Genomic DNA, 17,306 nt, shown 5'->3' with positions numbered 1-17,306 from the left:
TATCAGTAAAAGTGTAAATTTAGCCGTAGCACCACCCCTTGTCTTCTTCAACTACATACCATATCGTATGGGGAACGTGCCGTTGTGAGCCAATTTTAATATGAGCTGCTCATTTTGCTTAAGAATCCCCCCCAACGTCGTCCAGGCGAAGTTTGTAACGAATAAGACTATTCGTCACAAACTTCGCCTGGACGACGTTGGGGTGATTCTTAAGCAAAGTGAGCAGCTCATATTTCATGCGCCTTCTTCATATTCCGCCAGTTGTCAGTACTCCACCGTAGATCGTTTGTAATCGCTTTCGTAGGACACTCTAAAAGTCCGTTCGTTCTCCTGTGGTATCGTCCTGGCATCGTGACCGAAGAGTACAACCGGTCTAATCATTACTAGTTTCATACGACGTTACACTCGATCAGTTATAAGAATTATTCAAAGTTAGAAAAATTTCGGGAATCGATACAAGGTATCAACAGCCAATAATGTATCGATAGCTGTAAGTAGCAATTAATACTTACGCAGCAATCATTTCAAAATAAAATTAAATTGTCAACTGTGGCGTTATTTTATGATATACAGAAAGGTGTTTCTATAAATTTGCTTTGCCACCAGTATACGCATATTTCTTGGCACTTCGCCTTTGTGTTGGAGCCATAATGATTTCAGATTTCACTTTTTTCCTCAAAAATTTTCATGCAATATACTACACTAAAAGCCAATTCTTGTTGCTATTACGACGGGACCGGGGACGGACGGATCGGAAGCACCAAACTCGCGCATGTGTTGGTATGACGTGGACTAGCCGTCGTTGAAATTCGTTCTCTACAATCGCGTCGTCTCACAAGCGCACTGCAAGAGAGTGCAATGAGTGTGAAAAATTAAAATGATTGAATCCTCTGAGAGTATGGTCTTTACGTGCGGGTTTTCTCTCATTGACTCTTTTTCAATGCACCTGTGGGACGAAGCGAGATTGTCGAGAACTAATTTCAACGACGACTAGTCCATGTCATACCAATACATGCGCGAGTCTTGCGCTTCGTCGAAGCCAAAAAAAACAAATGTTCCATTGGAAACGGGTATAGAGTCTCTATAATTGAAACAAAAAAAAAATGTTCCGTCGTAATTGGAATTGACTTCAATTTGTTGCGATACTGTAAGTATCGATACCAAAAGTTGCGATCCAGTATCATTTTGGTATAACACACCAATGTAATAAGAACTGGAAATATCATATTTTTAACCGCCATCCAAGTCCGCATTGAAGTGGTCATCTTGATCCGCTCTATAATATGAGGCCGTCCCAATCCACCCTCGAATTTTTCGTTAACGGTCGTCCTGATCCGCTCCACAATAACCTACTCTCCGATCGTCTCAGTCCCCACTTAAATTTGTTTTGCCAGTCGCTTCGATCTGCTTCACAATATTGTACAGTACGGCCATCTCAGTTCACACTCGAATTTTTAATTAGCGGCCGTCTTGATCCGCTCCACAACAATCAATACTGATGTCGTCCCAGTCCGCAATCAAAATTCTTTTCAGGGGTCGATTTGTTTCACAATTTGCTATGATGATCTACGGCTTGAAAACAGCAAAAAAATGCTCTTTCATACAATTTCCTGCGACTTATTGGGTGAATCTTAGTAAATGTGGGGCATTCAAAATTTCCTACTCTGCACTATACGGGGCCGGTCAATCGAGTCGGAAACATTTAGCTTAAACATGTATCGAAACGTCGTTTTAGTATTTCAAAAGCACACCATTGAAAAATCGGTTTGAATTGATCTATGTTTTCACGAGCTAACCACAGCATGTCATAATGTCATTCTTTTGATTTCTCCTACACGTCCGACGGTTTTGATCGTTGCTTCACAGCTTGCATTTCATCCAGTAGTAGTTCTGTTTCGTTCGATATAGGGAGGCTTCGAGTAATGCATGAAAAAATACCGCACCGTTGAGTACAGTATGAGCTTCCGCACAAAGTAGAATCTGTAAATATATGCTCTGTCGACTTTTTCTGCTCAGTCAACGCCTGCCTTCATACAGAGTGGATGTATAAAATATTCACTGTGTTATCCCTTCGATGATTGGTCTACCGCTCGTTTTGCAGTGTGGCAGCGATGTCGAATCTAGGGAAATATCCGCAAATCTCCGGATTTTGAGATTTTCTACGGATGTACGGAGGCGCCCGTTCACCTCACATGAGAGGCATTGATTTTCCAAGTGTATGTTAGCGTATAAAAAAAATCGCTCCTGCAGATTTAAAATCAGTACTGATCGACTTACACTTGGTGCGGTTCTGTAATGCCGTAGAGAAGGGATACTTGTGTATTATTTTTGTCATCGTGATCGGTCGTATCTTGTATACATCCAAATAATTTTTTTCCATAATAGCCTGGCAAATGCAAATTATATATCTCAGATTCCTGACAGGATCGCCAGAGTATGAAATTACGAATTCCAGAATCTACTGTCACGGCTAGTGAAACACGTCATGTTCTTATTTTACTGATACCAATGATTGAATGATTTTCAATATCAAAAACGATTACTGTTATGGAGACATACGGATTACTAATGTTGAAGATAGGGTAAAACGTGGTCACTAATGTCGTTTTCGCTTGAGAAAACTGGAACTGATCAAGGGTAATTTCATCAAACAAACACTTTTCACGAAACTGTGTTGTTTTCGCACTTAGCAGCGGGGATTTGAGCAAACCTGATATAAAAATCATGTTCGATACTGACTCGATTTTCAGTTCAACAACGTTGAAACTAGGTTCACAACTAGATTCAAACAAACGGTTTGACAGCAGTTCAGGTGGAAACTGGGTTAGGTTTGGCATCAAGTGAAAACGACATAAGTTATTGTATAAATTTACAATGTTGTTCAAGTGTTGTATTTGATCTTAAAGAAGCCAATTCCTCCTTATTTGGTCTTCGGATATGATACACGGCCACCGAGTGTTGCTGGTCACCTACACCAACAAGTCACTTTAACTACCAATAATAATAGACTGAGCTAATTACTCATAAGAGCAGGCACAGATACTCCGGAGAGACTCAAAAGTATAACGAGCAAGTATAAGGTAAGGTTCCTCCAAAAAACGTGTTTTTTTTTTTTTAAATCAACTTATTCTTTAAACAATATTTCAAAACTTAACTTTTCACAGATAAAAGTACATATCGACCGTCCCACGACAAAAGGGCCTAACTGCAAATGACAGTTTCTCTATGTTTACTTTTTCTTTCACGATTTATCGAACTGATTTTATATTTGACACTTAACTCTTCGCAAAACTTTCAAAGTAAAGACAAGCCTTCGATTTATATTGGAAACTTTAGAGAATTTGCTATCATGGCTCCGTAATAATCAAAAGAGAAAGTAAACAAAGAGAGATTCTCATCTGCAGTTAGGCCCTTTTGTCGTGGGACTATCGATATATTGTACTTCATAAATAATCCTAATCATCGGAAAGCAAAAAGCAAAACAATTTCAAATTCCGTATCGAATTGACTGTCGTCGGAAATAGAATGAAAAATTTTCACCGAGAAAAAACAAAATAGTGGCCATTTATCGGTTTTCGATCATTTTTTGCACTTTGAATTGTTCATAACATTTTTAAATAACAATAAATATTTGGGTGTAGTTTCGATCATAGAGATATATCTAACGAGTGAAGATCCGTTCGGTTTATGTTCATTACGTGCAATAGTTTTGGAATACGAGTGACACCTAGTTGAAAAACCTGTTTTAATCCACCTAGTGGTGTAATGATGCCTTTCTCATGTATAATAGATAAATTGTATAATTTTTTTTTCGATTTTTGAAAGAAACCGAGGGATTGCTTGTGCATGAGCTAGTATAACATACACAATGAAACAATACTTTGCTCGCGTAGGTTATTCTTAAGAAAACGAAGTGGGTTTACTATTATATGTACTTCCGGCACCGGAATCCGAGAACCGGTATAATCGAAGTCGGCTCGTACGGCCACCAACTAACATGACGTACAAACTATACTAGTTTTTACTCTAATTTTGAAGATTTTATACAATTTTACCATCGCACTCTAAATGACGATTTAAATGTTTGTTGTATCCGAAAATATGCAGTAATCTTTGGTAGGATCATATGACCTTTCATTTCAGCCTAAGATTCTGAATAAGGGTTTTGAGACTAGTTCACAATATTTTTGACGGTTTTGTTCCGCCAGTTTAAGTGACGGTGTACAATATTCAACACACTTTACCCTATAACCTCTGAACCGGAAGTTGAATCCGGATGAAATTCAGGAATTCCGTATGGGACGAGAAGAATATTCATTTGAATCTAAGTTTGTGGAAATCGGTCAAACCATCGCTGAGAAAAGTGAGTCCATTTTGGTATATATGACCACTATTTCCGATGCTTCCGGAACGGATATCGAGAACCAGCATAGCCGAAATTGGTTTGTTTAGTTGCCTACTGATAATGACTACCGATTTGTGTAGTTTTGAGAAGATTTTAGAATTTTTTTTACGTATTTTGTTTCGCCGGTTTAAGTGACGGTGTACAATATTGAACACACTTTACCCTATAACTCCGGAACCGGAAGTCGGATCCGAATGAAATTCATGAATTCCGTGATCTAATGTTTCTCGGTTTTCAGAAACTCACTGTTACCGAATTTCATAAACTCAGATTCAAATGAAAGGTTTATTAGTCCCATACATAATTCCTGACTTTCACTTGGATCCGACTTCCGGTTTCTGAAATTCAAAGTAATATGCATCAAATATGTGAAAATAATATCACTCACTTTTCTCGGAGATAGCTAAACCGATTTTCAGAAACTTAGATTCAAGTGAAGGCCTTACGGTTCCATACAAAGTTCCTAACATTCATTTGGATCCGGTTTCCGGTTCGAGAATAATGGGGTGTATGTAACGAAACTGTGAAAATAATGCACCGAAACTGTGAAAATAATTTCACTTACTTTTCTCGGAGATGGCATTACCGTATTTCACAAACTTATGTTCAGATGAAACTTCTAATGATCCCATTCAAAGTTCCTGAATTTTATTTGAATCCGACTACCGGTTCCAGAGTTGCAAGGTGATATGCATCAAATATGTGCAAATAATATCATTCATTTTTCTCGGAAACGACTGATTTTGACAAACTTAGATTCAAATGCAAGGTCCTAATATATCATAAGAAAATCCTAAGCCCTGCTTCCGGAGATCGCTTGCTGAGTGTAAAAATGTCAGTTTCAAGAATTTTTTTCCATAAGCTACCTCTTACTATTGGCAAGCTAATTACTCTAAGCTAGCAGACCATGAGAGTCTGTAACCAAACAAACCATTGATAGTCCCATGATTGATGTACTGAATGTTTTTTGGAAGTCCGACTACCGGTACATTTTTTCCAAAATTTAAATCTTCATAAAGAATCGTAAACAAATTTGTAGGTCATATTAGTGTATGGTTGAATAAATCGAACGCCACTACCGACAATAATAACCAAACGTGATAAAATGGACCTCACTTCACTTTCTCACATATTATAAAATAGATTTTTACTAAGGGGCTGTCCATTAAAGACGTCACGCCGCAAGAGGGAGGGGGGTGTTTCATAAAACGTGACCCTTTGTGACAGGGGGAAGGGGGGGAGGTTTTTGGAATGTGACGTCTAATATTTTCAATGAGCGCATTTTTGAAATAACTAATAATATTACTGCTTTGCCCTGTTTCCTGAAAAAATCTCCACAATAAACGTTTACATTCTATAGGAAAACGTGTATTTGTTGATGTAAAAGCTTTTTCTTGTAAATTCGGAAATGAATGATGCAGGAAATCATTTCTATTGTGATCAGCAAAAATGCACGAAGGAGCGAGTAAATTAGCGAAATTAATAAATTTTGCCTAATATGAGTAAAAAAGAAAAAGATGCCTTCAAACGGTTTAACTTAAGTTATGCACTGACAATTTTTTCAGTAATTTGATTTTCTAGCATTGATAATAGTATATCATAAGAATTTCTCTTATCTGATTCTGATGCAGTTTATTCAATTGTACTCCATTTGAAAACGGGCGGGAGATCAACGATTTCAGACGTAGATCATGACATGTCTTACCTTGATCATATGTGATTTTCCACCACCAACATCAAAGCTTATCGAATCATCCAATGATTGAACTTACATAAATCAAGAATCATTTTAGCTCAAAATCACTACCCATTGTGTGACAGAAGATCAGTACCGATATTGATCGATGTGATTTAAATATCACTGATCAACTGATAATGAAAAGATTCTCCGGCAGTGATCTCGTTTTGATGAGGTTTGGTCTTTATTTTCTCAGCCCTGTATGCTACACTAAGGAAATATTTTTCTTTACCTAAAACATTAATATATCTGTGTACCCCTAGGAGGAATACAACAGATGATTTAAATGTTTCATCAATTTCAACCAAATACTTTTGTTAATTTATATAATTGATATTAATAAAATAATTCCGATGATTTTGTAGTTTTAGGGATATTTTTTAATCTAATGACAGCACGTAATAAATCGATTTTTCCCTCATATTTGTATGGTTTGTCATACATATTGAGAATATATTGAGATGAATTTTATTTATTTTGAATTCGTGACATGTGACATAGGGGGGTGGAGGGGTCTTTGCTTCTGTGACAATTTGCGACAAAGGGGGGATGGGGAGTCAAAAATCGTAAAAAAAGCGTGACGTCTTTTATGGGCAGCCCCTAACTTAAATTCAAATGTAGTTTATCAATGTAGTAGTATTATGCAACAGAAATTTTCAAAACTTTTTTGAATTGTAGTATTTCGAAGAATTTCTGCTGTAATATACAGGAGAAAATGAAAATGAGAAAGGGATCATTACACCACTAGGTGATTTTTTAAAGTTTTTTTGAGAAACCTGGCCTTAACAACGAAAACTAAACAGAACGTTGCGCTTTTATTGTTGTTTCTTTTTTGATCGTTATATATGAAATATTAATCTAAAAATAAAATTAACGCGCGCAATCTAATAAGGTAATTAAGCTATCCATAGATTTGGGTTAGTACAGAGATTCGAAAAATGTAGAACTGAACAACAAATCTACGAGATGCGTCCGTTTGTTTGTGATAGAAACTCATTTGAAATTGATATTTTGCCTCGAAGCGCAATTCGAAGTCGTAAGATTCTGCTACATTTTTTTTGTTCTCTCGCACTTTGTATCGATAATTTTGTAGATAACAATGGAGACGTTCTTGTTAGTGCATGTCACATTAAAGTAACGGAACATCATAATTATGTGATCCTATAGACAGAAACTAATTAAAAAGGAAAATGTAATTTTCATGGACGTGGAAAGTTGTGCAGAAAATCGATACAAAGACATTCTTTCCAGTTGCTTTTCGCAGTCAACGAGATCGAGTCAGAATCAATTGTGGCATTTTAATATTGCTAACATGAACACATAAAATCAATATGCCTATCGTATGCTGTGGGTGGATTGTTTTCTACCTAATTTTTTCAGTTAAAACTGTCACAAAAAATCACCCATTTCCCATATATACCATCGTATCGTACGCTAGTAGAAATGGTAAAACAGAATTGATGCACGTTCCGTGACAGGTTTGTTCCGATTTCACATAACCAAACGACCCACGTTCCATTCCTTCAACTGTTGTGTGTCTTCCAGACGCATAACCATAGCAACTGGTGCCAAACACAGTCGCTCTGCTTGTGCGTACTACTTCTATTCTGAAGCCTCGAGAGACCGTAAAATGTAAAGTAAAGATGTTCACACCCAACTCCCTCTAGAAGGCGTGAAATCTGCTTCGTCTCAGCCTCAACAAGACCGCCAAAAGCAAAAGTATTTCAACCGTGAAACTTTTAGTGTTCACCATGACAGTAATACAAATGTCTCGCGATAATGATAACACTTCTGTGCATTATTGCCTGGATGCTAACAAACATAACCGAATGATTTGTAAAAGCACTTTCAGCTGCTATTCGGAATGAAATCCGTGGAACATGTCGATATCGGAATGGAAGGAGAGATCGAATCGAAAATTTGCACTGCTGTCAGAAGGGAATGGAAGTGATTGTTACGCTGGCTGGTTCCATGTGATGAGATTGTTAGTAATAAACTACGGTAGCAAAAGTATAATACAGCGATAGGCTTAACATTAGCATTTTGAAGTGCCGTATATATACCAAGATCGTTCCTAATGAAAACAGTTATCTGATTGACTTCGCACTCGAATTGAGTGATTAGAAGGCATATCAAGCTGAAAATGAAGCGATAAAGTTTACTGTTGATTATCTAAGAATTAGCTCAGCTGAGTGTGCGTTGAAATTAACACAATTTCCATTCAAATCAATCACAGCAATCAACAGAACCATAGTAACACTTGGTGGTTGTCCCAATTTTTATAGATACCAAAGAAGAGCGTTCTGGACAGAAGGACGTCGACTTACTAGACTATACGTCAAGAATTCCAGAACGTAAACATCTGTTATCATAGTATTACTTGTTGTTAGGTATTTGAAGGCTGGATACAAATGGATTTGCAAATCACAATTTCTTTCTGTAAGTTTCCAGATTTTTGCTTGTGAAAAGCAAAGAGTCTCACCATAATTCCGAGTCGTGGTACTAATTGTTTCAATAAAAAAATCATAAAGGTTTCCCATAATTCCTTAAATATTTCTGATTTTTTTCAATTTTTTGCTAAAGAGGTTGTTAAAAAATTCAAATTAAATGAAAATCAGAAGAACCACCCTAACTACACCAATATGGCAGTTTAAAGGTAAACATTTTGGGAAAATCATCTCCAATATAAACCCTTTCAAACAGCTTATACCATTTTTTTGTTTGGGGGAAGTTTTTATATACAAACCCGGCTACGCCCTTTATTCAGATTGATTCGGTTAGTTCACATAAGCATGCTTAAGCGTTTATGTCACATATTCGGCAACATTTCTCAGACCAATTGTATCAGCAATAAAACATTTCAACAAGATCGTAGGTCATAGATTTGAAATAAATATTGTCGGTTTCGTCACTTGCACGATTATATCTCCGAAACTTGAAATGTCAGCTATACAATCTTCGAAATCAACCCTCAGTCCAACTTTAGTCCCCGAACGAGCCTAGAATTATTGATATCGATTAGTACATATACACGAAAATTAAGCGGCAATGAGTTTTGACGTTTACGTTATACGTTTACGTTGCCGTTATACCACCGGAACTGTAAGTGACAGCCATTTGAACTTCAAAACTGTTTAATGAACTAATAGTAGTTTTCAAACAAGCCTAAGTTTGTTTACATCGATTCAGGCATCTCTGAGAAAATTGAGCGCTAAAAAATAACGCGTTTTGTCGGTTACGTCACTTATACCAAATGTCACAGCCATTTGATCTTCGAGTCGTGGAAAGTCGTGGAAAGGTGCACACGCATACATACAAACATACTCACAGACAATTTTTGACCTCGTCGAGCTGAATAGAATGTTATGTAACACTATGGGTCACCGAGGCTGCGTTCAAAAGTCGGTTTGTGCAGCAATTATGTTACCATTCTATATAGAAAGATATGTGTTGTCATTTACAGACGTTAACGTTCTGTCAGAACAGAGCAGTTGCACTGCAGTTGTTCATACTTTTGCTTCAGCACAATTTCGTAATGTGCAACTGGATTTGGTGTGAACTGTGTAAGCAACGTCGCATTAACGTAAGAGTGGCGAATCAAAATCATGAACCCGTGCTCTGTGGATTTTTTTATGAATCAAGGGGTAGTTTTAGTAGGCCTCGACTCAACGCATGCTTCATGTTGGCCAGAAAAACTGTTATGGCAGCTTGCTACATTTGGCAAGAATTTCATACGACCGATGTGAGTCTCAATAAATAGTGGTCTACTTTTTTCAGAGCATTATTGCTTATAAATCTTCAATTCCATGGTTTTATTAGAATTGAAAAGCTTGGTCTTATGTACGCAGCTGCAAATTGCATGCCAAGTCATCAGTTTTTGGGGTGAATTTATCGTCATGGACGATAGAGATGGTCGGGTAAGTATTTTTCCAAACCCGAATCCTTACCCGATCGAACATAAAACACTCTTACTTGTATTCGAACCCAAACGAGTAACATCTCTATGATAACTTTTTTGCAAATTTTTTTCTCTGCGAACCTTTCCAAATGTATTTTTTAGTTCGGTACTGAAAATAGTTAAAAGCCTAAATAATTCGTTAATCAGTTATCGGTACTTTTCTACCGATTGCCTTCGACAAAACATAACTCAGGTGCTGTACTAGGCTGAATTCCCGCTGGGTTTGGATAAATTTGACTGAAAGTAATAATTTGACTTTTTTTGATAGTAAAAATCGACCCATACAATCCGAAGAAGTACTTATTGTTCGATAATTTAAAAAATATTAAATCCAATCAAATTTACATCATCGTCAGCCATCCAGATCCAATAAATTATGTTATCACCAGCCATTCTGTTTGAGAGCTGATATAAACTCAAGGGCAAACAAAAAATGTATTACAAGTATTAAAAGTATTGAAAAATATGTTCACCGTCTGGAAATTACAGGATTTTGAAAGAATATACAGTTTTTTCGATGAAAGACTAAATTTTCTCTTTTTTGCTTCTGAAAATAGATCAATTTGACAGACAAAATTTTAACGGATGTAACAATTTTTGCTGCTAATTGTTCCTCGTTCACAATATTAAATTGTTGATATTTTTGTTGAACTGGGAGAAGCTAATAACATTTCAAAGTTTACGGACCATGTTATTGAAAGGAAGGCAAATGTTGCATACAAATTGTATAAGATTTACTGAAATAGTTCAATGATAAAAATGTTTTACAATTTATTTCAATATATACTGAACCTCTAAAAGGAAATTCGGTGTGCTCAAAATCACTAGAGTTGTAGTTTGAAATGGAGTACGACTTTTAACTACTATTGTTGAACATGGCATAAAGACTGTACTTGAAATAAATGAGACACACAGAAATAATTTCAAAAACTATTTTGAGTAGAATTTCTTTTTACTTTCAAGGGATCATTGTGATTAAGTTTTTATTTCATTGTTTTATTTGATCTTCTTCCCACAACCGAATATCGGTAGTTTCGTATGTGTTTTTGACCCTTTTTGGTAGAGTCAATTTCTTTTGATGCTTCTACCATCAGCTTTTATCAGGACGAGTTAATCTACCAACAATAGGTTTTATACGAAGTTTACCTTACCTGATGGTACAAAATTCTGGTTATTATGGTGAACAACCGCTTACAACTCATTTGCTACTAAACTGCGGTCTGAAAAAGGGATGATTTCATGAACTAGACGGATCTCCACCTTACTTCGGGGACCGCCGGTCCTTTTATTTGAATCTAAGTTTGTGAAAATCGGTTAAGCCATCTCCGAGAAAAGTTTGTACAAAAAAAACGTTACATACACACACGCACATACACACACATACATTTTGCGTACTCAACGAACTGAGTCGAATGGTATATGTCACTCAGCCCTCCGGGCCTCGCTTTAAAAGTCGGTTTTCACAGTGATTGCGTAACCTTCCTATATGAGAAAGGCAAGAAGACTAACAATAGGTATTTTTATATATTTCGTGTAGATCTCGTTGTTATTGGTTTCCTTGAAGCAGAGGCGCTATCAAGCGAATTAAGGAGGGGCCTCGTTTATAAGAACGACGTTGTTGGACGAATTTTTATGCTAGACATTTTTTATTTATGGAAATCGTACCAAAACTTGAAGTCAACTTGGCTCAATTCTTTCGTTGGGAGCGATTAATCAATAAAACAAATAATATAAATATAGGAAAAATTTTCTTATTCGGTTTCATTTACATATGGAAATAGTTTCGCAAAATTCGTTTCTCTTCGTTCGGATTCAAATTTAAAAACCACCAACGATGAATTTAATTTTCAAGGGTTAGAATTGATAACTTCGCTTGGACTGCACAGTCCGTCATATTTAGAATTACACCCAGTCGTGCATTTGGAACATTTTTTTCCTGCTTGGTAGACGGGTTGACCCACTATATTTGTGATGGCATAGTTGCAGACAAAGTACTTATTGATCCATGGTGATTTAATATAGCTCACGAGAGAACACCCGATTTGAGTTGCACGATCCGAGACTATTTGAGTGAAATGCCCGATGGCAGGACTGTGGAAAAAACAAATTATATAAAACTCATTTCGATACATACCATCCTACATACCCTTGGTAATTACTCGGATAGCTACCGATTATGTCTTTGTTGGCATATGTGACCTCAGAATACCAAGCACCAACGAATCCTGTGAGTAGATCGTTATCGGAAATGGTCATGCCATAGTAACTTTTGCTGGCTATGTTCTGTCCTACTGCTTTCAGGGTCGCAGTGTTTCGGCAGCTATCATGACCGAACACACACTTACGTGCGTTGGCTGCCGCGATACTTGCCAACTCTGAACTCCAGACCTGCCAATAATTTACAATTTAGTTAACAACATATACTGATGTTGCCGGTGAAGAATCAACCAACCATCGTTCCCATGCGTGCTGCTTCCGGGTAGAATGTTGTGGAATAGTTCTGCTTTCCTGTAGCAATTTTGCTGCGAAGTTGATTGTGTAAGTCCAGGATCAATGCTTGTTTGGTGGAGTCTAAAACTACCTCCTGCGCACCGGTGCCACAGGAAGATGACAGTGTTGTTAACCCATTACAGGCGATATGAGTAACACCTGCTGGACATAACGAGGATTTGCAGTAATCCACCTGCAGCGAAGATTTCACCAACGCCAATAGTACAACTGCAAATTGAATAAAACAACTTTTTTCGGTCAACTGTACCCACTTCATATGATAACTTTTTCAATATTATACCTGCTACGAAAAACTTCATGGTTCTATTTCATATCCCAGACTGCTGTGTTTTCTTCATAATTGTCATTTTTATAGGAAGATCTGTGAGGTAAACAAAACTATGATATGATACTGTTGAGCTCCCAATAATTTACGTAATTTACTTTTCCACTATCTCATACCGCTTGTGCAAACATGAGTCAATCAACGATCCCAGAGACACCTGTATCTAGTGTCAACGAGATGTTTTCATGAAGACATGTTATTGTCATAATCTGACGGAAATTTCTATGCGATCTCAATAAATTCTATTATTCAGAAAAACGTTGGCATCCGTTGGCGTTTGTACTTTATAATTTCACAGATGCTATCGAATCGATGTTTTGCGTATTTGTTGCAGTTTTCAAAAGAGTGACGACAGCAGTTGGTTTGGAACAAACAGTATCGTTCCCAATTTAGTTTTTATTACCTGACACAAATGCTTTTGTTTTTCAAAATTTCGAACGATTTGTGAGTTTCACATTGCATTTGCATTTCGTTCATATATATATATATATATATATATATATATATATATATATATATATATATATATATATATATATATATATATATATATATATATATATATATATATATATATATATATATATATATATATATATATATATATATATATATATATATATATATATATATATATATATATATATATATATATATATATATATATATATATATATATATATATATATATATATATATATATATATATATATATATATATATATATATATATATATATATATATATATATATATATATATATACCCGAACCTCCATTTACGTAATAATCGGGACTACGTAAATCGAATTATGACGTAAAAAAAGTTTACGTTATTTGGAATTTTCGACGTAAAAAAAGTTTACGTTATTTGGAATTTTCGACGTAAAAAAAGTTTTCGTTATTTGGAATTTTCAACGTAAAAAAAGTTTTCCTTATGTATTATTCGATATGTATAATATATTGGATAGTTATGGAACGAAAATTACGAGTATTTACAGGAAAAGGAGCAGCATAAATATCCAAGATGGCGACTTCCGGTTTATTGATGTTCCTTGAAAACTCTTACAATATGGGTATTTTCGGAACGGGTTTGATTAGTAGATGTCAAAAAACGATGTTTGAGGTGGTTCTGAATTCCAAGATGGCGACTTCCGGTTTATTGATATTCCTTAAAAACCCTTACAATATGGGTATTTTCGGAACGGGTTTGATAAGTAGATGTCGGAAAACGATGTTTGAGGTGGTTCTGAATTCCAAGATGGCGACTTCCGGTTTATTGATATTCCTTGAAAACCCTTACAATATGGGTATTTTCGGAACGGGTTTGATAAGTAGATGTCGGAAAACGATGTTTGAGGTGGTTCTGAATTCCAAGATGGCGACTTCCGGTTTATTGATGTTCCTTGAAAACCCTTACAATATGGGTATTTTCGGAACGGGTTTGATAAGTAGATGTCGGAAAACGATGTTTGAGGTGGTTCTGAATTCCAAGATGGCGACTTCCGGTTTATTGATATTCCTTGGAAACCCTTACAATATGGGTATTTTCGGAACGGGTTTGATAAGTAAATGTCGGAAAACGATGTTTGAGGTGGTTCTGAATTCCAAGATGGCGACTTCCGGTTTATTGATATTCCTTGAAAACCCTTACAATATGGCTTTTTTCGGTACGGGTTTGATGAATAGATGTCGGAAAATGATGATTGAGGTGGTTCTGAATTCCAAGATGGCGACTTCCGGTTTATTGATATTCCTTGAAAACCCTTACAATATGGGTATTTTCGGTACGGGTTTGATAAGTAGATGTCGAAAAACGATGTTTGAGGTGGTTCTGAATTCCAAGATGGCGACTTCCGGTTTCTTGATATTACTTGAAAACCCTTACAATATGGGTATTTTCGGTACGGGTTTGATGAGTAGATGCCGGAAAATAATGTTAAAGGTGGTTCTAAAAACCAAGATGGCGACTTCCGGTTTATTGATATTCTTTGAAAACCCTTACCATATGGGTATTTTTGGAACGGGTTTGATAAGTAGATGTCGGAAAACGATGTTTGAGGTGGTTCTGAATTCCAAAATGGCGACTTTCGGTTTATTGATATTCCTTGAAAACCCTTACAATATGGGTATTTTTGGAGCTGGTTTAGTGCATATTACGTAGAAAATAATGTTTGAATATTAGTGGATTGCTGATTGTATCCTATATTGTATTAATATTTGGGAAGAGTCGCTTAAAACAAACTATGTTGTGCCTCTAAAAAACACGAAATATACTGTGAGTCCAAGTTTTTCACTTTGTACTCCAGTACTTTTACACTTGATGATTTATCGTAATCCGTCCAATGTAATGTAAAATTCAATTTTTTAATTTAATTCTCAATTTATTGAATAACTAAGGTTTTCATTGTTTAAATCATAGTCCTCCATTGATACCTTCCACTATCTATATATGCAACACATGGTGACTGGTAATAGGTGTTACACCCGAAAGGAGGTGATAGTAAACCTTTTATATAGCCAAAATTTGTACAGGAAGGTAGGTCCGAAAATCATCCTCAATGAGTTTTTGCCAAAATCAATTTGATTATTGTGTTTACTCTCTAATACAGTCGTCGACGTTTCAAACATATACCGAACGCTTTTGGATGGAAAACTGTGGTTATTTGAAAATAGAACTAAAATGTTCATAGTTCATCATTCATCGAGCTGAGTTGAATGATATATAACGATAAGTGTCTCCGAGCTTAAAACAAATTTTTATTTTCATTCAAATCTATACTCTTTCTATAGAGAAATGCAAAAATAATGGAATGTACACGACTCAACAGTGATCAAAATCGAAATAGATGTTGAATATGGTTGACAGTGCCAAACCATATGATGTAAGTTTTCTTAAATCGGTCAGTCTAAACCGGAGCTTTATTGTTTAAGTGTAGGAAATGTACTTGTGAGATTGTTTTATGCTTCACCGCCTTTATAACAGGAATTCGAGTCAAAATTTTGATTATGCAAGCCGACTTTCTATCCGAGGCCCGGAGGGCCGAGTGTCATATGCCATTCGACTGAGTTCGTTGAGTACGCAAAATGTCTGTGTGTGTATGTGAGCATGTGTATGTAACGTTTTATTACGCTAAATTTTATAGGAGATGGCTGCAACGATTTTCACACTCTTAGATTCAAATGAAAGGTCTCATACAAAATGTGAAAATAAGTACGCCTTATTTCCGGAACTTTTTCCGGAGTTGAATAAACCGATTTTAACACACTTGGATCAGTTAAAAAAAACTCTTCAGGTCTGATACAAATTCCTGAATTTGTTTGGATCTGACTACTGGCTCCGGAGTTATGAATTAAATGTGCAAAAAAAAAATAAAATTTTTGTGCTAACTTTTCTCAGAGATGGCGAGACCGATTTCCACAAACTGATTCAAATGGTCTAATAGTCCATTACAAACTTTCTCAACTTCATCTGGATCCGACTTCCAGTTCCAAAATAATTGGGTAAAGTGTGTCAAAAAAAATGTGCACACCAGTTTTGTTTCAAATGTTTCGCGTATGAAAGCGCGTCGCCATATGCCATTAGTAAGTGTCATTATATTTGAATCTTAAGCCTGGCCATGCTGATATGGACCGATTCGTGCATAAGAATTAATAACAGTTCAGGTATTGAAATCAGTCAACGAAAACGAAAACAAAAGTTTAAACAGCAGTTCAAAATTTGAATCTATTCAAATAAATCATATTTACTACAATACTGAAAATGAAATATTACCATTTCTTTCACCAAAGAATGAACCTTAAAATATTTACATCGAAGCATATTCATCAATTTATGTATTTGTTTGACAATTTGATTGCATGTGTCAAGCTAATGTCATATTGAATTTGGAATAAAATTCCTAAAGTTTATTTTAAACAATTTTCTTCCAAATATTGACTCGTAAAATCCATTCCAAAAGTAACAATATTATAGAATATTCGAAAGTAAGTCATAATTACTCAAACAACGTTTAATAAGAACTGTTCTCTAAACTCGTTCCGAAAACATTCGTTTTGATACGAGTTTCGAGAAACACCATCTTGGATTTTGAAATGACTTTAAACATCATTTTCCGACATCTCACCATTCCATATTAAAATTATTACCGTTCCAAAAATATCCATATTATGAGGGTTTTCAAGGAATATCAATAAACCGGAAGCCGCCATCTTGGAATTCAGAATCACCTGAAATATCATTTTCCGACACCTATCCATCAAACCTGTTCCGAAAATACCCATATTGTAAGGGGTTTCAAGGAATATCAATAAACCGGAAGTCGCCATCTTGGAATTCAGAAACACCTTAATCATCATCTTCCGACATCT

At 35.8% G+C, this 17,306-nt stretch overlaps 2 protein-coding genes across 9 annotated transcripts in view; one reads left to right on the top strand and one right to left on the bottom strand.

The window, feature by feature from the left end:
- Positions 1–17,306, top strand: part of LOC131431035 (uncharacterized) — a 256,155-nt gene that overhangs the window by 109,202 nt on the left and 129,647 nt on the right. The gene's annotated exons all lie outside the window — the stretch shown is intronic.
- On the bottom strand, positions 11,833–12,996 carry LOC131431034 (venom allergen 3 homolog). Its single transcript, XM_058596449.1, has 4 exons — positions 12,893–12,996; positions 12,554–12,819; positions 12,248–12,489; positions 11,833–12,192 (listed from the first exon to the last, which is right to left on the bottom strand). The coding sequence occupies exons 1-4, from the start codon at positions 12,909–12,911 to the stop codon at positions 11,949–11,951; spliced, it is 771 nt and encodes a 256-aa protein (XP_058452432.1). The 5' UTR covers positions 12,912–12,996; the 3' UTR covers positions 11,833–11,948.

The sequence above is a fragment of the Malaya genurostris genome, chromosome 2 (assembly GCF_030247185.1).
Source record: "Malaya genurostris strain Urasoe2022 chromosome 2, Malgen_1.1, whole genome shotgun sequence".
NCBI lineage: Eukaryota > Metazoa > Arthropoda > Insecta > Diptera > Culicidae > Malaya > Malaya genurostris.
The sequence above is the reverse complement of the archived record's forward strand: the minus strand, read 5'-3'. Positions and strand labels throughout refer to the sequence as shown.

Coding starts and splice junctions, on each gene's coding strand:
- LOC131431034 (XM_058596449.1), bottom strand. Junction 12,490..12,553: donor CAGCACGCATGGGAACGATG/GTTGGTTGATTC, acceptor AATTATTGGCAG/GTCTGGAGTTCAGAGTTGGC. Junction 12,193..12,247: donor TATCCGAGTAATTACCAAGG/GTATGTAGGATG, acceptor TTTTTTCCACAG/TCCTGCCATCGGGCATTTCA.